Below are 24,876 nucleotides of genomic sequence, written 5' to 3'. Positions count from 1 at the left end.
TTAGTTAGATCACCGCTGAAAACCTTGAAGCACTAGTGGTCTAACATTGATCGATTCTTGATTTCAATAAAATTCAATAATCTTTACATCCTCAAAGTTAAAATTTATCTGTAAATTGAAGAAGAACCTCTTCACCTCTTCATTACAGATAATATTTATAACAATAACCAGTCGTTAATACCTATAGAGATGTTTGGTTAACTTTGTACTATTCTGTTTGATTAAAATAACAGGTTGATTGATATCTAAAATGTTATTTATCAAGATTAAACTGTTTTGCAATCTTTTTCTCTTTAGTTTAATACAAACAAAAGTCTTGTCTTAAAGAAACTGTTTCCTGTTCAAAGACAAACAGATCAGTAAATCCATTTACAGTATTATGAGTTCTAAGAAGGTGAATGAATATGAGACCGGGGATCCTGGGTTCAAGTCTGACATGTGGATATACACATGGATATACATTGTTGAGAAGTCTCATACTAGGACGAAACAGCTGTCCAGTTCTTTCAGGTTTTTAACGGTGGTCTAGCTTAAATTGACTCATAAATTCGACCATATATTATTTGCCGAACAAGTTATTTCTGTTTATAAATCAATAATTTGAATGATGTTGAACTTGACGTGACGTTTGGTACTTGAACGCTTGATATTGACTTTGTAATTGTTTTATCATCTCCTAGAATTAAAACATGATGTGATTGGGACTGAAATTTTTACAACTGATTGATCACTAAATTGTGACTAGTGTCATGTATTTCAAATCACTTTTTGTGTTGATCAGCAACTGAAATCTGACATATTGGCCTAAACAAGTCATTCTTCTACCTTGAGAATTGAATGTTCTGCATTTAAATACCGAGATGGCCACGCGTATATAGCCTCTGACAGGGAAGTCCTACTCATTGCCTTCTCGTGCCATTACTGTTGTTTAGCAAATTGAGAGGACGAAAAGCGAATGTCCGGCGCTTTAACTGGGTTGGCGGACACGGAGAGTCAACCTAGGAGAGTTGGAAAACCCTCATTCCAAACCAATGGTGCACATGGGCTCCAGTATCCTGAAGGAACAAATAGCGTATGAATCAACTGTTGGTCACTGGCTACCATGGGACAACATCTCGTCACGATGCTCCACTGCCTTGTGGATCAGACCTTTAGGTCGAAGGCTCCAGTTGTGGCCTCCTCAGGAAACCACCTGTTTCGGTTTGGGCACCCAGGTAGTATCATAGCCCTCACACAAATCAAATGAGATTTGTGCGGCTCATATGTATCTGGTGCCTCCTTGTACCAATATTTATGTGTTTAAATAAATAAATAAATAAATATAATTGTAGGTTAGTACTTTTGAAGAATCACAACCCCTAGAATGATATAAGTGTTTAATGCATCTCCCACCCCTCTGTGGGGGTGATTATCATAATACTTTTTGTTAACTGATCATTGATAATCATTATGATACAGAAAAAAAAAGAAGCCACATAAAATTTGGTGAATCTCATATCAATCTAATCAATTGTAATAGGTACATTTTAATCGTTTGTATTTATTTATATGGAGACAAAAAATAAGGATACATTTCACTTTTAATTTATACACTCTCAATTAGGTATGATGTTAATAAATGATATGAGGAAATATGAGTTAATCAACGGATTTGATGTCGCCAGTAAATAGTCTCTAACCCTAATAATAATAATAATAATAATAATAATAATAATGGTAATAATAATAATAGTAATAGTAATAATAATAATGGTAATAGTAATGTGTATACCTGAATACATTGCTATTTTATGTAGGATGCATTACAAGGATGCTTAATACAATCAGATAAGAGTTGAAAAAAAAACAGTTAAAAGCAATTAAGTAACATTCAATATATACCTTTTTAAATGGAGTTAGTATAATGAAATTTAATATTCAAGAAAAATTCTTAATTATTGTATACGAGAAAGCCTGAAAACACTGGACGGCCGTTTCATCCTATTGTGGGACTCCTCTACAGTGCGCATCCACGATACCGCGTCGTGAGATTCGAACCCAGGACCTATCAGTCATGCGCATGAACGCTTAACCTCTAGACCACTGAGCCGGCGAGGAGAGATTGTGGGTGTGCACAGTTGAGGAGTTCCACAATAGAATGAAACGGCAGTCCAATGCCTCCAGGTTTTCCATGGTGGTCTAGCTTCAATCGACTCATGAACTCAACTATTAAAATTACTATAATATCCACAAAAAGCCCTTCTGATTTAATTATTCCATTAATTGATCTTAATTAGAAAAATATTGAGAACTAGGAAACACTAGATAGTTTTTTAATTTTAGTATGAGATTCATTCAATAGTTAGTATCAATGACCATACTACTGTCGAAATACAAATTCTTAAGTTATTAAATTTCATTGAAACTTAAAAATATAAACCCACTGAGACTCTATTCAATGATGTAGTCAATGTGTAACTTCAATCGATTCGAGATATTGCTCAATCATTTCTTGATGATACTGATGGGTAAATATCTGACATCTAATATAGTTAAACTTTATGTTACCACACATTCTTGTAAGAACTTTCATAATTATCTCTCGATACTACTTATTAGTTAGCATATATAAACCAATTAGTAAAGGGAATTTATGAGTATCTTTGAGTTGTTTTAGCTAAGTTAAACAGCCACAGTATTTATCAAATTCATTACCTATCCTCATGAACATTTAAACAATTACTGTGTTCACTAATGACTATGTATGCCAAATATTCTTAAACCTCTGGTGAGAATTCATGAGCGGTTGAGTTTAAACACATAGATCATGAGATAGATATCTCACGTTGGGTAATAAATGATGTCTGCACGATTTCACAACTCTCCATTAGTTCATAATGCACACTTACCATACATTTTAATGCTGACAGTAATTTAGGATAAACTATTAACTGTGAAATGAAAACACTACGTTTTATCAAATTTAGTCAACATTTGTGATTTCCTGAAATGAACTAAAACAGAGTTACATTTCAATTCTCTTAGTATTGTTTGTTTGAGTCTTCCTATTGATGTTTAGGACTGCAACTTGTCAGTCTCTAATTGGCATATGTGCATACTGTGCGTATTGCCTCGATATAGCCTTAATTCACAAGCATTGTAAGCAAAGAATGGATAGTGGCTAACAGTGCAATCCAGGACGCGCGTTCCGTCCTATTCGGGACTCGTCAGTTGAATGTACCTGCATCTCATAGTTGATGTTCTTTGTGGAACTCAAACCCAGTACATTTCGCTTCAAACGCCATCGCATTATTACATTTCATTTTAATATAACATTATATCAGTGAAGTTTTAATTTATCTTTTACCAAAATAAGACGCTACAGTAATTCAAAGCAACGACATTAATCCTAATCTTCGAAAGGGTTTGGTAAACACTGATATAACAAACAATCCTAACCATCATTGCCTTTATTATTTCCATTTACTCACTTTATATTTATTCAATTACTATTTATGATTTAAAAATTGACTGTTTTTACATTTTCTCTGTTTGGTAGTGGACAACTAATAAAGATTAATAATTTAGTATTCTTTCAATATCGAGAAGCAAACATTGCAAAGCAGTGATTATTAGACAGCTGTTTAGTCCAAATATGACACTTCTCAGCAGTGTGTACTCATGACCTCCCTCCCTTGGGATTGAACTCAAGACATCTAGCTATTATGAAGAGTTCTTCACCTTTAGACTTGTAGAGGTCATGGTTTGGTTCATAATCTGAACAAAATTCTATCCTGATTATTCTCATTAACAAGTGCTGATTTACTATGAATATTGGAAATGTTAATCATCCCATTATTAATTAATATATGCTTTATATTAGATTGAAGCTATAGCCAAGTTTAGTTGAAAATGACATAGTTTTGTAATATATCTCAGCATATGTTGAATAATTGGCATTATGAAAAAGGAAGTAACTAACAGTAAGCGGAATGAAATACATGATAAATTACATTGATACAACGTTACAAACTGCCAACCTTTGTTATACAGTATAAAAGGTGAAAATAATATTAAGTAGAATAACGAAACAAATGGTTAATATTGAAAGGTGATTCCCGATAGCTGTAAATGGAGGAGTTCACCTACGTCGTGTTGTATTTGTTTGAATCCCAAATAGGACGAAACGCACGTCCTGGATTCCACTGCTAGCCACTGTCCAACTTTGCTTATAAAACAGAAAGATAGTTGGTCAGTTTTATGAACTGGCTAAACTTGAAAATATCAGTAGTTGGATGCTGCTTCAGCGGTCTGGAAGATAAATGATGACTCTGAGACCTGAATTACCTATGATTTATCAATGAATGGGTAGTACACTGTTAAAGGAATCCCACACTACGACTAAGTACTTGTTTAGTGCTCACTGATTTTTAATGATTTTTTCACTAAGATTGGTCATTGATATAAACTACTTTCAAAAACTTCATATATATTACATCTGTTACACACTGATCACAGTTGATGTACCATATAAAACCACGGACCGCTGAACAACTATTTACTCTTAGAATAGAACTCCTGAGTAATGTACACCCATGACCTCACCAATGATCAGACGAATGACCTTCACCTTGCATAGAAAATGGTTAGCATTCATAGTCAAATGGTATAATTTCAATCCCTTTCAAGTTGTGATAGAACAGGGCTATCATCCCAATAACTGCTTCTCTCCCAACAAATCTGGTTCCTATCACTTGTGATTTCCTACAAAAACGTGTGGAAAATCTTGCAGTAAATCACTAGGGGACTGACTATTATGGTTTAATTAAGAGGTTTTTGTGTAAATTATTTTAATTAAGAGGTTACATTTGTTTATTTTATTTTGAGGCAAGAAGGTCCTGAATCCGGCCGTGGATGAAGTCATGAATTAACACAGGTAAGGATTATCATACTAGACCGAAACATCCTTTGAATAATCTCTGGCTTCTAATGATCAAAACGGTCAAAATATTTGACAGAAATTAATTAAACTGTTGACCTCAGCTGCACGATGGGTAACAGGAGTAAGTAAATAAGTATTTGAGTGGTATGTGCTACTGAAGCCGACAGATATAAGTAGTATGCATCACCGATCGAAACTGGAATGCCTGGTGGCAGAAGGTTGGGAACATCGAAGAGAAGAGAAAGAAACCAGAGAGTGATTGGTGTGAAAATGAAGGAACAATAAAGTCTGAGACGATTAATTGACATTTCGCAAATAAAGTGTTTACTGTATGGTTCTTAGATATTACCAAGAAATTCTGTAATATCCTATCGAAATACATTTAGTTGACCCCACTTGTGTTCTCGTTCACTACACTTATAATGTATAACAACAACAATTTTTGAATCACTCCACAAATTAGTGTGGGTAACTTTTCCAATATCTGTTCTATAAAATGGTTGAAATGTGGCTAGCTGTGGAATCCAGAATGATCATTTTGTCCTATTTGGAACTTAATCAGCTGAATGTAACTGCTATATGATTTATAATACTTATATAAACTTGTAAAGGAAATTATTAATTATTATATGCTGATATTTACTTATTTTAACTGAATCACAAATGTATAGAATGTTTAGCTAACAGCGGATTTTCGGACTGAATATCAACAAAAGCATAATTCAAGCACTTACTAGTAATGTGTCGATATTATATCCATTGACTGTGTTAGTAGCCATCTAAAATTAATAGCTTGGTGAAAAAACGCATCGACATTTTGAGCTAAAATTATGTAATTCGAATTTTGAATATGAGTCACATAAATGCAGAATTGTCATGTTGCTCCATAAAATCCTGTAGGTTCAGTGAAATGTTACTAAGCCTTAGTCAAATCCGGTAGTTGGGTCACTGAATATTGAACAGATCATCTATCCCTGCCAAGGTCAAGAACAATCAACGCGCATTAGTTAACCGTACGCAATGAACTGACTCATTAGACAGTGGTCTTACTTTCACATGTTTCTACTTTAACTAATATATTTCTGCGATAACGTCTTTTGTGTTGCACAGTATTCAGAGTATCTGTAGTCCCCTGATACGTCGATGAGGCAATCGACGTAAGGTGCAGACCGAGAGATGTAACTTCGAAGTTAGTTGGTTAGTTAAACCATTCCCGTCTAACTCTTGTAGGCCCCAAGTCATTCGACATAAATCATCTACGTTGGTGATCTACAATTTCAATTTACTATCATGTCAGAAAGTGACAAACACAAAGTTTTCATCAAGAACAATTATCAGATGCAGAATAATTGGAAACTAGATAACACCGAACATATATATTTCCTCCAAATATGAGTTTCCAGAGACACGGATATACTAGAACCAACATAAAATTGAATTCCAGGCCTTCAAATTCCCAAATAAATATAGTAGCATTAGAACTAAGGTAGACCAACTATTTCAAATTTCACCTTCAGTAAATCCATGATGCAATATGTGGAGAATCGTGCAAAGTATATCAATTGCTCTTTAATAATTCTAGATTACCCACAAATTACGTCATAAAGTGACTAAATTCATAAAGTATTTAGCAATGAATCATCAATCCATTAGTTCAGTTATGTTATGGTATTCATGACACTCCAAACAGAATCGTAGGTACAGTGATAGTTATCCACCGATAAGTAGTTTCGAAACTCAGAAAATAGATAACCAATGCTCGGCACTTTTTAAACTGATTACAGTTCGTGATCAAAATTATTCTTTAAAGAGTGGATTAATTAAATGGTTGACTTCTTTGGAAAGTAAGTGGAGACAAAACAGCCCATAACAACAAAAACACCTAATTCAGAGAAAACAACGTAATCAAACTAATCCACCTGAACTTTAAATCTTCCCCCTATAGTTAAGTGTAGTAAATGTTCTTTTTTAGAAACAGTATTATTAGGACAATCATTGTATGTTGTAAGTTACTTATGTTTCCAGATATAAGGAGTAACACGAGTCAGATGTAAGATGTCTGCGAGCAGAAGGTTGAGAAAATTGGATTAAAGAGAAGAGAGAACAAAACTGAAAGCAATCAAGATAACGATAGAAATGAATTAACAGTGAAGCTTATTAGAGATAATTTTAAGAAGATGATGTATTTGATGTATGATTTTCATATTTTATCAAGTCACTGTATGATTGTGCATTTAACGATAAATTGATCGTCTCAACTTGACTTCTTCGGTCACAACAAGTGTATTACATTTTCTTCAAAATGTAAGTTGATCCATGCACAATCTTGAAGAAACTTGAAGTGAACATTGATGCGGTCAATAATTTAATTACTTTTATATCATTGAAACAAAATAATTTCTCAAAAATGGATAGTGGCTGGTAGTGGAGTTCAGGAAGCACGTTTCATTCTATTTGAGACTCGTCACAGCTCGATGTAACTGCATCTCAGAATGATGTTCACTCTGGAACTCAAACCCAGCACTATTCGCTTCAAACGCCATCGCGTTATCCACTTAGCTCAGTTTGTCATATATGACCTCGAGAATAAAAATTCTTCGTATTCATGTAGCGAGAGATGTGACTAAGTTTCGTTTCCAACTAATGGGAACCCAGACGTAGAATTTCGAGAGCTGGTACTGAGTTTGAGTCCCAGAGTGAACATTGTTGGGGGTGATCCTGAAAATTTCTCACAATAGACATGACAAGCTCAGCAAACATTAAGAAGCATTTTATCCAATCAGCGTTTGACTAAAAGTTTTGCTAGAAACATAGCGAAAGTGAAAAGTCACACGTAGAGGTTCTGATTAGTTGATTACTACACTGCAACTATGTTTAGTAGTATTCTAGAATTTTCAGGAAAACCCACGGACTTCTAAAATACTATAAAAACCTTATATTTTCTGTACATGCATGAACCTCTGGGGTAAAGTGCTTCTTGCATATTTCTCGCCTTTTCTCTTGTGTTCAAGTCGCTGTGTAGTTCTAGCTTGGGGGTTACGAGACTAGCTTAGGATCCGAGTATAGCGTTCAATTAGCAAGACTTATCAAACATCAACTCTGAGATTCAGTCACATCCAATTGACGAGTCCTAAATGGGACGAAACGCGCGTCTTGGATTACACTGCTAGCCACCATCCATCTTTGCTTATAAAGCTTGTGACTTCAGGCAATATTGAAACGATACGCAGAGGATACACACATGTCAATAAGAAACTGATAAATTGCAGTCCTTAACAACAACGGGAAGATCCAAGCAAACAATAACAAATAAATTTAAAATTATTTTCCGCCTAAATAAATCTTTCATGAATTTTAATCAATAACATTTCTTTTAAAAAAGTTTCAAACAAAATTAAATGGCTACACGCAACATTTAAAATTTGGCAAACATGTTTTAATTTGAATAATTTACCATTTTGTCCTTGAATAAAAATAAAAAGAGAATTCAGTGAAGAAACATTTTTGTTTTACTTTTCGACGAAATCATTTACTTAAGTTGTACATTCGTAATTATAGTTGTGTGGTAAATAAATGTCTTTAGAAGAATAGAAAAGATTACTTGAAATCATGTGTCAATTGAAGCTAGACCACCATAGAAAACCTGGAAGCACTGGACGGCCGTTTCGTCTTATTATGGGACTCCTCAGCAAGGTTCATCCACGATCCCGCAATCGTGAGATTCGAACCCACAAAAACCCTTCTGAGAGAAGATTACATCATAAAGTGATTTGAGACTCCAATTATCAAATGAGGTTACGTAATAATCAGAAGATTAAAGAAGAATATATATGGATGAAAATAGTTAACAGGTCAGAATTATGAAAGAAAATTGTTCATAAAGAAGGATATTTGGGAGAAGGAAAGATCAGAGATCGAATGTATCGTTTACACATGCACAGTTTCAGCTTGAATTGATGAATAACCAACACCTTAGCAGTTCATAAGTTTCTTTTTACTTTTCATGGCATTATCAGTTTGGATAAGTAAAGCAAATTCTATCCAGCCTTGTACTTACCTTATAAATGACTTTGAAAGAAAAATTTGCTTTAATTGAATGATCTGTGTTCACAAGATGTTGGGTTGCTGAACTTCTTATTGAGTCGTTTCCGCTACTTTTTAGTCAAGTAGGATAATGTCCTGGAATTCTTTTGAATAAAATACGCATCGAACTACCTATATACCTGGCTCCACATGAACGAGTAAATTGATATCAGCCCATAGAATTGATCAAATCAGATAATTTATCCTTGAGATTACTGGTGAGCATTGATCGGCTGGAGAACATTATTTTTAAAGTTGCTTGGAAAAACGTTCCATTAAAAGTCGAAAATTCTGATCTTCAGGACGTCTGTAAATAAATCACCTTTGAAATCGATGTTCATATAAAGTGTTTTCTAGAGGGGTTCGTTATCCTTTAGGTGGTTTGAGTTGCATAAACTTTCCATTGAATATCGAAGGATATCCGCTTTCGATAAGTATTTTCTTAAGGAGGCTCAGCTTGTTGTATATGACCTCGGGACTACACATTCTTCGTATTCGTGTAGCGAGGGATGTGACTAAGTTTCTCTTCCGACTAATGGGAACACAGATGTGAAATTTTGAAAGTTGACCGGCCGTTTCGTCCTATTGTGAGACTCCTCAGCAGTGCGCATTCACGACCTCGCCTCGAGAGACTCGAACCCAGGACCGAACCCAGGAACCCAGGACCCATAATGGGACGAAACGGCCGTCAAACAGTGCTTCCAGGTTTTCTCTGGTGGTCTAGCTTCAATTGACTCACGCTTTCAACTATGAAAATACTAAATCTCCACAAAAACCCTCTTCTGACTTTCATACTTGTTAAATATATCGATATATATTTAGACTGAGTAGCTCAATGACCAACGCGTTGAACGTTGAAAGCAAAAAACACTGAATACGAGTCTCAGTTTGAAAACTACATCCAGGTGCATCCAGTTGGATCGTATCAAATAAGACGAAGCTCAAGTTTTTAATTTCATAATGAATTAACTGAAACTTGTGAAGTAATGCTATATCTATGCAATCTACTAAGGAAACACATATACCAACAGTGATTGGCAAGTTAAAGACTTAAAAATAAGCAATTAGAAATGTTTACTAAAATTATTCTGTACATAAATTTTAGTATTGATAGTTTTACTTCACTTCTAAATGATAACTATACAATGTAGTAAAGACAATTGAGAATTTTGATAAATAGTGTTTTCTATTCTCGGTGGTAAACGATGATAACTGATGTGAAGAGCCAATCAGAAGTAACCTAATGAGAAGGTCAATTGATAGCAGTCAGAAATGACCTAATGGACAAGTGCATTTCATTAATTAAGAAATGGACCAATTTCCTAAGGATTAGAGTGATATACATAAGAATTAGTAATTGTGCATTGTATTCGGTATCCTTACAACTTTTCTTGCTCACTCTTGAGTTCTCTCTCAAGTAGTCAGTTGGGGGGAGTAGGTGGTGCGTGGAATACTGTTTATCAGTAACAGACTTTAGAAACCGCCCGTCATAACAATAACCTAGTATCTTAAATGCTTATTCTTAGTTAAATTTCCACTTGTAAAGCAATATTCAAATTTTTATATAAAATTCTTTAATTTAATTCAGCAAACATTTCATTGACTTTAATTTACAGTCAATCGGATAGTAGTAAGAAAGTATAATAGTCTGGAATTCTATAGTTTACATCATGAACCGATTTCAGATAAGCACCCAAAATTAAGAAGTATTGAATAATGATGTCAGCCTAGTATGGTAAATTTCCAGTAGTGTTCATCCACAACCTTACCGATAGGTGAACCCAGGAATATCGATTCTCAAAAAAGACATATAATTCCTCACCCTCCCCCTTTCATTGGTTACCCTTCCCAATTTTCAATCGATTTGCGATATTTCTTAATCATTATCCAAAATCATTGATGGTTAAAAATCTCTACAAATCCCTTTATAATAGTGTAAAATTGAATTGCAAAAGTGCGAACAGGAAGAAAACAAAACCTGTCATTTAAAACTACTTACCTCTCTAATATCGATTCGATTATCATTGTTCGTATCGATTACTTTTAACAACTCGTTGACTAATTCACGAGTATCATCCTCTGACAGTTGCTATTAAGAACAGACAAAAGTAGAAAAGAACAATATGAGAGAGACTATTAAAATTGCATTTTAGCTTAATCAGTAAACCATGTGTGCTTACTGTTATAAAATATCCTCGGTTTGTTAAAAGAAAATAGTTAACAGAAACTTTGGTACTTATCAATCAATAGTACTGACTGCTTTCAAATTAACTGAAAGTTTAGCTCCAGACTTCACAAAAATGTGAACCACACAATCCAATACATGGATATTTCATTGTAAAAACGATACATATAGATACACTTTTCAGAAACCTAATGCTCCATATCAATAATTCCACTCATTTCATGATGCAGCTCATTGAGATGGTGGTTTGCAGTAATCGACGGGAATAATCACCATCTCATCTCAACATAGTGTACGCAATGTCACCTAAACTAGTGGCCATATTGCAACTTGATCGATAGAATTCAATCTGCATTAAGGAGGACCTGACGTATTAGACACTCATCACTACCCAGTGATCAATCAATTACAGATAAAGGTCATTCATTGTTATTAATAAGAAACTCTTTCAACCCTTATATTATTAATTAGACGATTTGGACTTTACAGATGACATATATATTCTATTCCATACACACCAGCAAATACACATCAACACACCCAGTGTAACACTATCCTCTGAAGCAGTAGGCCTCAACATACACAGCCTGAAAAGAAAAGTCAACAAATACAACTCGGAGAACACCAACTAATAAACATAAGTTTCAACGAGAACATCACTATTGAAATAGAAATTCATTAGGTCTGATGAGACCTAGATCACATGAAACATGCATTCTACATTTGAACGTAATTCATATACACTTTTTTGTTCCCATAACATTTAACTTTGATTTTGTTGAGGTATTTGGTCAACATATTCTCTGAAGTAGTGAATTATGAACAAATTTGTTTATAACAGTTATATATTTGAAATCATGAACCGATTAATTTTAGACCACCATTGAAAACTTGAAAGTAGTGAAAGGTCACTACATCCTAGTACGGTACTCCTCAATAGTACGCATCCACGATCTCACACACAAGATTCAAACGCAGGACTTTCGGTTTCGCGTGTGAACTCCTAATCTCTAGACTATTGAGATGGCATCCAGAGGTGTTAATGTTTAACTTCAACCAATCCACAATATTGCTAAACTTCTGAGAAGTTTCAAACTAGGATGAAACGATCATCCAGTGCCTCTAGGTTTTCTATGATAGTCCGATATTGATCTGTTAATAATCTCAATTGCAACTCTAACAATCTGTACAACCCTGTATACCGATAATGATATACTTATTTTTCTCTTATTTTATGTCAATAAATAAAATGTCAATTAAGGTATTTATCACTTAACATTAAAATTCTCTCAATTTAAATGATAAAGATATTATGTCTATTATTTACTGTACTTGCCCCCAAATACCCTAGGACGGCCGAGAGTAGGGATAGTATGCCCTCCCTCTCCAAATGCTCTCACATGGCCACAAGTATATAGCCTCTGACAGGGAAGTCTTACTCACTGCCTTCTCGTGGCATTACTGTTGTTTACGAAATTGAGAGGACGAAAAGTGAATGTCCGGCGCTTTAACCGGGTTGGTGGACACGGCGAATCCACCTAGGAGAGATAGAAAACCCTCATTCCAAACCAATGGTACACATGGGCTCCAGTATCCTGAGGGAACAAATGGCGTACGAATCAATCATTGATCACCGGCTACCATGGGACTGCATCTCCTCACGATGCTCCACTGCCTTGTGGATCAGATCTTTAGGTCAAAGGCTCCGGGTGTGGCCACCTAAGAAAACCACCTGTTTCAGTTTGGGCACGCGGGCAGTATCACAGTCCTCACACAAATCAAATGAGATTTGTGTGGCACATATGTATCTGGTGCCCCTTTGTACCAATATTAATGTGTTTAAATAAATAAATAAATAAAATTACTGTACTCAATTAACGGTTTGTAAATGTATATGTCCAATTAAATTTATCAGACCATATCATTAATTGTTATTCTCTTCTTATAATAAAAAATTTGTTAACCCTTGCTTTCACTATTGTTGCTAACGCTGCTAAGCAACATTGAACAATTTTCTATCATACTACTTATATTTTATTCGCTTGACATATAGATGTATATATCTATATTAATATTACTAATACCAATGGAACTGAATTATAGAAGAGAATAGATAAGTGCAATTGACTCACTATATCATTTTTGCGTATAAAGAAAAATGTAATAACAATCATCTACCAGGATGAGTAGGCTAAAAGAAATTTAGAGGCGGTCAAACTAGAGCGTAATGACAATGTATCGTAGTAATTAAAAAAATTGAATTGAGCCATGTAGGTAGATGCAGATTACCTGATTAGAGCTCACGTGACTATCATAACAAATAGTTGGAGATATTGAGTGATATAGCTCAGAATCATTGGCAATGGTGAAGATTCATTCCGTTTTAGTCTTTTCCTAAATTGTGAGTCCAGAAATCCTAAACTTTCTTCTTTTTTCTTTACTTTGTTTTCTCTACTACTACTACTACTGCTAATAATAAAAAAGTAATAGTAATAATGCTATTGTACTGCCAATACATCCTTTACTCTACGACTTAGCTTCATAATCCATCTTTTTGTGTGGCAACTTGAACCAATGCACATATGTATCAGATACTACGTTCCATTATACTGATAAATTTATCATCTTTCGCCTTACTATAAGCAACATGATATGCTGGGAGCAGTTTACAGATGAAAAAGGAAACTGTTTTTGCAGATAAGGTGGATTATTAAGATATCATCAACAACAACCTACTGTGTGAGAGAACAAACGAACTTCCATGTGAAGAGGGAAGTAGGAATAGATGTTGGAGGTGGATAGGACATACATTGTGGAAATCATCAAACTGCATCAGGAGTTAAATCGTAAGTTTTGATGGTGAATTGGAACAGGAGAGAGGAAGACCGAAGATAATACTGTATCGGGAATTGTAAACAGATATCAAATGAATGAATATCAAGTGGAAAGATGTGTAAAGGATTATTGAGGACAGAGTTGGTTGTAGAATGCTGATCGTAAGCTTATATTCCTTCACGAGATATAACAGTTATAAGTAAGGGAGTAAACATTCTACACATTTACTTTGAACTGATATTAAAAATTATCCTTATACTAATGGTTTAATTAAAAAGAAATAAATCATTGAATAAATGAATATTAATCGAACAAACTCATCTTACATTTCTAGCATGTTTCGGTATGATACATTCGACTAGTTTCCCCATGAACATTTCAAGTTCTTCACCATCTATAAATCCATTGCCTAAAATTCAGGGAACAGCATATAAAAGTAGGACATTTTAGTGACACATAGTTCAGCTACAAAATGTTAATCTGTAAAATCCAACCAAAGATCACATGAAAATAACCGTGTTTCAGTTATCTCAAAATTAATACCTCTTTCATTACTCTGTTGTTTGATTCTTTTTCATCAGTAAAAACAATTATAATGATAAAGCTTTCAAGAACCAATAATAAGCTTATAAGTTTCACTACTTCATTAGTAAAATAATTTCAATTCCTTGATCGAGATCATGATCCGAACAACGTTAGACTACTATTGAAAACGTAAAAAACACTAGATGATCGTTTCGTCATATTATGAGACTCCTCAGAAGTGTGCTTCTACTATCCGGCACGTGGGATTCGAGCCCAACAACTTCGGTCTCATGTGTGAACGCTTAACTTTAATTTCAAGATAGTGAAAAATCTCCACAACTTTATTCTGATAATTTAGATTTATTTAAACTCTCTCCTCATTAATTGGAAAGTGGTTTTTAAATCAAAAACTTATTTTCCATTTCATCATTGACTTGAACGTATAGTTTAGTTATATCAGCAAATATTATTCTTCATACCATCTAAATTATAATGAGTATTCGAAACAATAAAATGGTTTGATTTTCATTTAATCAGTGAAATAGTACTGATAAGATACTACTATTAAACATGAAAGCTACTATTTGACAAAATTCATGTATTGGAAACGTCTAGAAGTATTTACAACACTATGAAAGGACGAAACCTACATAACATATTTGGAAAAAGCTTTTTATTTAACATATATATTTAAAAGGGGATTTGTGGAGATTTCAGTATTTTTCAAAGTTGAAATCATGAGTCAATTGAAGCTAGACCATCATCGAAAACCTGGAAGCACTGTTTGACGGCCGTTTCGTCCTATTATGGGACTCCTCGGTTAAGGGCTTTGGCTCGAGGCTGGTAGGTCCTGGGTTCGAATCCCGCGAGAGTGGGTTCGTGGATGCGCACTGCTGAGGAGTCCCATATATATTTAACATTGTAATACTATTGACCGAAATTTAACAGATTAATTGTTAGGTTATTCATATTTTCAACACTACAATCTGAAGTTCAGTATTTAAGTTCAAGATACAAAATACTATGAAATGATAACATCATAAAGTAACTTGAATGTCTTGAGTAGTGATTCAATACTATATTTGTTTTTATCATTATAGGGTTGTGGAGATTGTTAAGTAGTTGATTGAAGTCATGAATCAATCAATGTTAGACTACCATTGAAAACCTGGAAGCACTGGACATACAAATCGTCCTGGTATGAAACTCCTAAGAAGTGTGCATTCATCATTCCGAACACTGGACTCGAACTAATGAACTTCGGTCACCCGAGAGAACGCTTTACCTCTAGACCATTTGATTGGATCGGTATCCAACGGTGTTAATGTCTGAGTTCAACCAATCCACGATATTGTTACAACGTCCAACATTGTCTTCAGTGAGTATCTAGATGAGCATTTCTGAGGAGTCCCACACTAGGATGAAATGGCCATCCAGTGCTTTAAGATTTTCAATGATGGTCTAACATTGGTCGATTCATGATCTCAATCGAAACTTTATTTATTATTTACTTTACAGTTAATCAATATAATATTTAAGTGTTGCTTATGTTTACTAATTCACTACCCAACTATGCTTTCAATGAAAATCTACAAAAATTTATCGCATATACCCAATAGAATTGATTTGATCTAATGAATGAGAAATCAGAAAACTTAATTAAATCCAAAAATGCATTAACTAATTAGAAATCTATAAACAGCTACCTAATTGTGAACTCAAAATAATTCATCTGGATTTATTTAAGATCTATCAGATGGATGTAATTTAGGTTTTTATCAGAAGGGGTTTTTTGTGGAGATTTAGTATTTTCATAGTTGAAATCATGAGTCAATTGAAGCTAGACCACCATGGAAAACCTGGAAGCACTGTTTGACGGCCGTTTCGTCCTATTGTGGGACTCCTCAGCAGTGCGCATCCACGACCTCATCTTGCGAGATTTGAACACAGGACCTACAGGACTCGCGCTAGAGCACTTAACCGATAGACCACTGAGCCAGCATCCTGTGGTGTTAATGTCTAACTTCAACCAATCCACGATGTTGACCAACCATTCATCAATTGTCTTCAGTGAGTTCCTATCATACAACAGTCGTGGTTTGAACTCCACTGGTCACTGCTTCTCACTAGAACTCCTGAATTTACTTCTCGAAGTCCGTCACTAGTGAGCATATGATTATTACTATCAGAAGGGGCTTTTTGTGGAGATTTAGTATTTTCATAGTTGAAAGCGTGAGTAAATTGAAGCTGTTGTTTATATTCAAGCTATAGTAAGAAACAAACCAATATCTGATCAAAGTTTTCTCCCCCCTTGTTCTCCGAACAGATGTGGCAAATATGCTAGATTACCTCCGTACATATAACTAATAAACTATGGTAGAACAAAATCAGTCCATCATTTTAAGATGACTCAAAGCAAAGCAAAAAATGTCTATGGTGTTTAAAGAGTGGTTTGTAAATCGTTTGTCAAAAAGTTTATGACACTAAACTAGAGAAAATGAAATAGAATCCAACCAAAACACTGTGGATTGAATGATGTCTAGTTTGATTTACTGTACAGGAAATTGTAGGAATTGTGTTAATTGTCTGAATTAAGAGCAATCTGGTTAAGATCTAGACAAGTGTTCGTAGAATTTCAATTTCTACACTTTACTCGTTCATATATTTTTCGATTGTAGTCTCTAAGATGTAATTTCTTTGATTACCATTGTGTTCTACTTTACAGTTAGGTTAAGTGCACATTGGAAACAAATTGTGAAGCACAGAAGGCATATTCTGCACACAATCTAAAAATATATAGGTCGATAATTCTTTGATTTAGATCATGAGTTTATTTAAGCTAGACCACCATCGAAAACCTGGAAGTACTGGACGACCATTTCGTCCTTTTAGGGACTCCTCAGAAGTGCGCACCCACATACTCACTGAAGACAGTGGTGGGCGGTGGTGCAATTTCGTGGATTGGTTGAACTCAGACATTAACACCGTTGGATACCGATCCAATCAAATGGTCTAGAGGTAAAGCGTTCGCTCGGGTGACCGAAATTCATTAGTTCGAGTCCAGTGTTCGGAATGATGAATGCACACTTCTTAGGAGTTTCATACCAGGACGATTTGTATGTCCAGTGCTTCCAGGTTTTCGATGGTAGTCTAACATTGATTGATTCATGACTTCAATCAACTACTTAACAATATCCACAACCCCCTACTGATGATAATTGTTGGCACAATATATTATTAATAATGGCTTTATTCAATGTTATATTTTTGTTACAACATAGAATTCTCAGAAAAAAGTACTTCAACAAGTCTCTTTTTCTTAGTTCTAGATCGATCCTTACAATAAACCTTGAATGATCGCCAGTTTAGATGTTAGCAGATCAGGAATCGATATCTGAATAATATTCATTATTTTCAATGGATATTGACAGTTACCTTGATGTCTCCGAGGGTATATTTTTGAAATTTGTACAGCGAAAGATCGTGAACTTCTCATATACGCATCTGAATAAGCTGTATGACTAATAGACATAATTAATGTGTTAAAATAAACAAAAGAAACAGATAACTTGTTGAAATATCTAGATATCAGAAACACGTAGCCCAATTATTTAAGCAGACCTTCAATATGCCAGTTAACATTATTGTCTTTTACTAAAACATGGGCTTTAAAAAAGCGAAATGCGTTGAAATTTATGTTACAGTTTATGTTTTCGAAATGATAAACTGTTGCACAGAATTCAGTCTAAAATCGGTCAATCGTAGATTGAGAAAAATGATGTTAAATTCTTAGATTCTGGAAATGTACAAACTTGATATATTGATCAAGTGTCAGAAGGGGTTTTGTGGAGATTTCAGTATTTTCATAGTTGAAATCATGAGTCAATTGAGGCTAGACCACCATGGAAAACCTGGAAGCACTGTTTGACGGCCGTTTCGTCCTATTTTGGGGCTCCGCAGTGAGAAGCAGTGACCAGGGGAATTCAACCAAGTCTGTTGGGAGATATCAACTCAACGTAGACATTGACGAATGGTTGTTCAACTTCGTGGATTGGTTGAAGTTAAACATTAACACCGCTGGATGCCGTCCGGCTCATTGGTTTGGTATTTAAGTGCTCGCGCGCGAAAGTGATAGGTCCTGGGTTCGAATCTCGCTCGCCAGGCAGGATCGTGGATGCGCACTACTAAGTAGTTCCACAATAGGACGTAACAGTGCTTCCAGGTTTTCCATAGTGGTCTAGCTTCAACTGACTTATGATTTCAACTATGATGATTAAGTGTCATCATGCTTATAAAGGTTGATTTATACGCTTCCTATTTCTTAAATTCCCTTACAATCTTCACCATTCATTTAACACTATATACAATACACTGAACTAATAAATGCATTACATTTATAACCACATAGAAACATAACCTATTAAGGATTTGATCAATAATACAGACTACACAAGACAATACTCAACACATGAAATGCTTTGTATCAATACAAATAAGATTTCCATACCCTTATCGATATATCAGTCTCATTTATTGTTACTGACGTTATTAAACTTTTCTTTTATTCATGTTCAATGGATTTTATGTTTGCTCGAATAATTTTGAATAAATGAATAAGGAAACTATAAAATTACTGATGTGTAATCCTTACATGATTATGCAATCTTTTCTCCCTTTGTTTTCTTTTCGACAGAATGGTTTCAAATAAATATTCATCTTTGAATTAGAAATTTGTTGACATTTTGAATTTTAAAAATATGTGTTACTACTTGAACTAATCTACAGGATTTAACATAATGTGGTGTTTAGTATTTATATTGACAGATATAAGTAGTATGTAACACCAATCAAAAGTGTAATGTATGATAGCAGAAGATTGAGAACATCGAATTGAATACAACAGAAATGTAAGCAAAAAGTAATTATAATAACAACATGGATGAAGGAACGATGAAATTTGTAAGAGACAGTTGATGGAAGATATGCGAAGGATTTATTTACATGCTTGTGAATTAAGGCTATATCGAGGCAATACACACAGTATGCACATATGCCAATTAGAGACTGACCGGTTGCAGTCCTAACACATCGATGGAAAGATTCAAACAAACAATACTAAATGGATTTATTTACTGTATAGTTTTTATATTTTATGAAGATATTCGTTCACCGAAGCTTCGTTCACTACACTATGTTACCAAATAGAAATAAGCATTCACACTCATCGATGTTTCCTACAAACCAATAATTATATCAAAGATAAAAACTATGCTTTCAAAACGTTTACTTCGAATCTACGAACCACGTTTCACTATATTTGGGATTCGTCAGATTGAAGAACCTGGACCTCAGTGTTGTTGTTCACATTACGACTCAAACCCAATACTTTAAACTTGAAACATATCATTATTTATCTATGGATCTAGTCAATCCATTAGGACACTTGCTCATGCAACAAGCATGAATTTTAGATTTATTGATCCAAGTTATCGTGAATAGAAAGAAACAATAGTAAGAAATCCCACTGTTAGTTACATTCCATCTATTCTACATACAATTTCGATACAATGGCTAAGTCGGAGCAATCTTCAAAGGATCTATGTATTGCATCTAAGAATGTCTAAAATTCAGTCAAGAAGATAGACAAATAGATAACTGACATCATTACCAATAAATTACGAATTCAACAATTCTCAAGAATAATCCAATTGCAGTAACTAAGACATATTGAAAATAAGATATTTGCTTCCATTGTAATTCAATCAAATCTATTTTATAAACAAGATATTTATTGTTTTATACACAATTAAAACATGATCATTCATTTGACCAAGTTTGATGAAACAGTTTCTTTACAATTTGTTATAACTTGTGGCATTGTGTCCTTATCAATATGTGACGTAACGGTACCGGCAATAAGAAAACTGTTACTTATTGACCAGACCAATGACGCATAAACCTGTACGAGCAGTCTAGAGTCTTTATCGGTCCTTCTTCATGCCTAGCTTCCAGATCTCAGCCTTTGCTATATGAATCATGTATTTCAAATATACCTGGTTTACATACAAACCAAACAGACTACGTCACACCATAAAATAGAAAATAACATTTGTACAAGATCTAACCAAAAGTGGCTGTGAATGTGGAAGACCGTAATTAATAGATTGTACATAACTCGTGAACGGAAAATCGTATAATAATAATCTGTCGGTCAAAATTAAGCTTACAATAAGAGAAAGATGAATATGTATAGTTTAGTTACCTAATAATCATACAATAAAAATATATGCATCATATTGATCCATAGATAGTCCTCAAAGTTACCAGTCATAGTTCTTCAAGGGATAAATGTAGATATAGATATAGATAGATAGATAGAGAGGAGGGTGTGAACGGAGGGAGAGAATTAGTGGAAGATTTTAGACTGAAAGGATTATCAGCTTAAATATTCAAATTTATATTAGTTTCCATTAATTTAGACGGGAATTATAGGTTTAAAATTATAAGGCACACACTAATTTATTGATTAAGTTAGAAAAATAATGGATACAGTAGCTTTGTGAAGATCGTTGAATTTTCATAGCTCCTATTAGAAACTATTTTTTAGTTTGACAATCATTAATAACCAGAAAACATTACAGCTATTTCGTCTTATAATGAGATTCCTCAATAATGCGCATCTACAATCCCATAGAGGATTAAAACAAGGAATTTTGATCTCTCAGAAAGCACTTTATGTCCAAATCACTGAGTAGGCATCTAATAGTGTACATTGTCATGGAGTCCCATATTAGATTTGAAGAGTTGTCTAGTACTTCCTGGCTTTCTAACTAAGATTAGTTGGTAGTGTAAATTTTGAGTAATGAATATTAATTATTTATTCTTAAAATCGGTTTTGAACTGTATACCAGTCAACCCCGTTATACAATACAAGTGAATATCAACTCTGGGATGCAGGTACATCCAGTTGTGACGAGTCCCAGATAGAACGAAAATCGCGTCCTGGATTCCACTACTAGCCACCATCCGTGTTTGCTCACAATACAAGTTATTCTTCAAAATTTATCTTACTAACAAGAATTGTATTTAATTCAACAGATAATACAATGCCAAACAAAATAAGTAAAATGTTTCATAATAAACAAAGATGGTTAGTGTCTAGCAGTTGAATCTAGGACGCGCCTTTCGTCTTATTTGGGACTCGTCAGTTGGATGTACCTGCACCTTAGACTTCATGTTCACAGTGAAACTCGAACGCAGTACCGTTCGTCTACAAACTTCATCACGTTATCCACTTAGCTACTGAGTCCTGATAGCCACTTGCTTGTGCAAGGAGGTGAAATTTAAATTCATCAATGAGAAGATTCAAGTAAACAATACCAAGTGAATGTATCATAGATAGTTCATTTCAATTCATTTAATGCTGTGATTTACTAACAAAATTTTTTTGATTAATTACTTAAAAACTTTTGTAACTTTAAACATTTTGACCATTGCCTATCTTCCCTTTCTATTACGTTGAATTATTAGTGGGAAATGTTTAAGTGGTCTTAAGTCTAACATCATTATCAGTTATAATTCACTTAGTATTGTTTGTCTGAATCTTCCCATTGATACTTAGGACTGCAACTGGTCAGTCTCTTATTGGCATATGTGCATACTGTGCGTATTGCTGCATCGATATAGCCTAAATTCACAAGCATTGTAAGCAAAGATGGATAGTGGCTAGCAGTGGTTGTCAGGACTCAGTGGACGAATGGATAACGTGATGACGTTTGAAGCGAAAGGTACTGGGTTCGAGTCCCAGAGTGAACATCAACTCTGAGATGCAGGTACATCCAGCTGACGAGTCCCAAATAGGACGAAACGCGCGTCTAGCTGGATTCCACTGCTAGCCACTATCCATCTTTGATTATCAGTTATAGATTTACAATTATATATCAAGGCATTACAAATATACATTTTGTTAGAATCAATGTAATAATAATTCAATGGACTAAAAAATGCCATCTATAATGTCTTAACTTACATTTCCTGTTAGTCATAAGTAGTTATATATGTGATATAATTTCCTGTTACAATAAAAGACAATTTATACTTCCTTTTACACTATAAAATTTATTCATTACGCATATAAAAACAAATGGTAATTTGGATGTAACTATAAAGCTAAGGCTGATAAACTAAACTTATCTAAAATGTTATCAGTAATGTTTTAAAATCTTATATTCGTTCACATCAATATATGCCTGTTTTAAAAATTATTTCTAAAGTAAATCTGGTTTTTTGTTCAGTAGATGTATAGGTATTAATGTGCCTCCAAACGCCATGGTACGATTGAGGGTGGGGAGAGTCAGCTCTCTCTCTGAAATTGCTCTCACATGGTCACGCATATACAGCGACTGATAAAGAAGTCTTATTCATTTCCTTCTCGTGGCGTGTGTGTTGTTTACAAAATCAGGAGAATGAAAAGTGAATGTCCGGGGCTTTCACAAGGTTGGTACATATGGAGGATCAATCTAAGGAAGTTGGAAAACTCTGGTTCCAAACCAATGGTGCATATGGGCTCCAGAATCTTGAGGTAACAAAAGGCTTATGAACCTATTGTTGGTCACCGGTTACCATGGGACCGCATCTTCTAAAGTTGCTCCACTGCCATGTGGATTCGATTCTCAGGTCAAAGGCTTGAAATATAACCTCTCAAGAAAACCATCTGCTTTTGTTAGGGCTATCGAGTAGTATCACAGCCCTCACACAAATTAATGATAATTACTACTGGCCACATTGGTATTATGTGGCGCACATGTATTTGGTGCCCTATTGTACCAATGTTTATGTATTCAAATAAATAAATAAATAAGTTATTTATATTTTAAGGGATTTGTTAAGATTGTAAAACTTTTCACGGTGTAAATCACGAACTGACTTTAAGTAGAACATCTCTGACAATCTAAAAGTACAGTTTCACTCTGCTATAAGTATACATAAATTTCTAATAAATGTCTGAAAAAAAATTATTGACACATTTCTACATACGAGTAATAAAAGTTAATGGATATGCCTTCTATGGGAGAGAAAGAACCAACTTCCAGCTGATCAGGAAATTAGGAAAAGACGTTGGAAGTGGATCAGACATACATTAAGGAGATCACCAAACTGCATCACGAGGCAATTCCTAACTTAGAATCCTAAAGGGAAGCGGAGAAGCGGAAGCTCAAAGAACACATAACGCCGGGAAATAGAAGCAGATATGAAAAGGATGAATGTTAACTGGAAAGAACTGGAAAGGATTGCCTAGGGCAGGGTTGGATGGAGAATGCTGTTGTGCAGCCTATGCTCCTCCACGAGGGGTAACAGGCGTACATAAGCAAATAAGTTCATCCTAATATATTCAAAAAAGTAGGATGAACTTAATAGTCTCTGCAGTTTGAATGCATATGATTTTCATTATACTGATGAAAATCACCGATTGTTTCCAGATAATACATCTTTTACAGTGCAACTTACTTATTATCCTGCATTTAATAATTTAAGTGATTTGGTTAGTGTTGATATCTTACCCTCTTCATCAAGTAAAATTTCATTCATTTCCATGTTTAAGATGTGAAATTGTACACAAATATTTGTTTTCTTAGAAAATGGGCAAATTTTAATGACCAGAAATTAGCTGGTTAAAATTATTAGTTAACTATTCTTAATATTATATAATTGAAATCATGAGTCAATTGAAGTTAGACCACCATGGAAAACCTGGAAGCACTGGACGGCCGTTTCGTCCTATTATGGGACTACTCGGCGGTGCGCATCCACGATCCCACCTCGCGAGATTTTATCTCAGGACCTATCAGTCTCGCGCCAGAGTGCTTAACCGATAGACCACTGGGCTGGCATCCAACGGTGTTAATGTCTAACTTCAACCAATCCACGAAATTGAACAAACATTCACCAATGTCTTCAGTAAGTTGACATGTCATCACAGACTTGGTTGAACTCCACTGGTTATTGCTTCTCACTAGAACTCCAGGAAATACCTCATGAAGCCAGTCACTAGTGAGCATATGATCATTATCAGAAGGGGGTTTGTGGAGATTTCAGTATTTTCATAGTTTAAATCATGAGTCAATTGAAGCTAGGCCACCATGGAAAACCTGGAAGCACTGGACGGCCGTTTAGGCATAATGTGGTACTATTCAACAGTGTGCACCCACGATCCTGCCTCGCGAGATTCTTAATATTATTGAAACAAATGAAAACTGAGAAATCTGTTTAATCTTGACATATCATATTCAACTATAGTTAGAAAGATATTCATCTCCATTTCACAAAT

The 24,876-nt window shown here is 34.6% G+C and overlaps 1 protein-coding gene across 1 annotated transcript in view; it reads right to left on the bottom strand.

Moving 5' to 3' along the window:
• The window catches only part of Smp_146280 (putative calbindin-32), a gene marked incomplete at both ends in the record, with an annotated part of 62,862 nt that overhangs the window by 20,623 nt on the left and 17,363 nt on the right, over positions 1-24,876 (bottom strand). The window contains 2 exons of the mRNA XM_018797683.1: positions 11,004-11,093; positions 14,351-14,433. Of these exons, the coding sequence (XP_018652701.1) occupies positions 11,004-11,093; positions 14,351-14,433 (173 nt within the window). The remainder of the gene's footprint in view (positions 1-11,003; positions 11,094-14,350; positions 14,434-24,876) is intronic.

The sequence above is a fragment of the Schistosoma mansoni genome, chromosome 5 (assembly GCF_000237925.1).
Source record: "Schistosoma mansoni strain Puerto Rico chromosome 5, complete genome".
NCBI classification, from domain to species: Eukaryota; Metazoa; Platyhelminthes; class Trematoda; order Strigeidida; family Schistosomatidae; genus Schistosoma; species Schistosoma mansoni.
The sequence above is the reverse complement of the archived record's forward strand: the minus strand, read 5'-3'. Positions and strand labels throughout refer to the sequence as shown.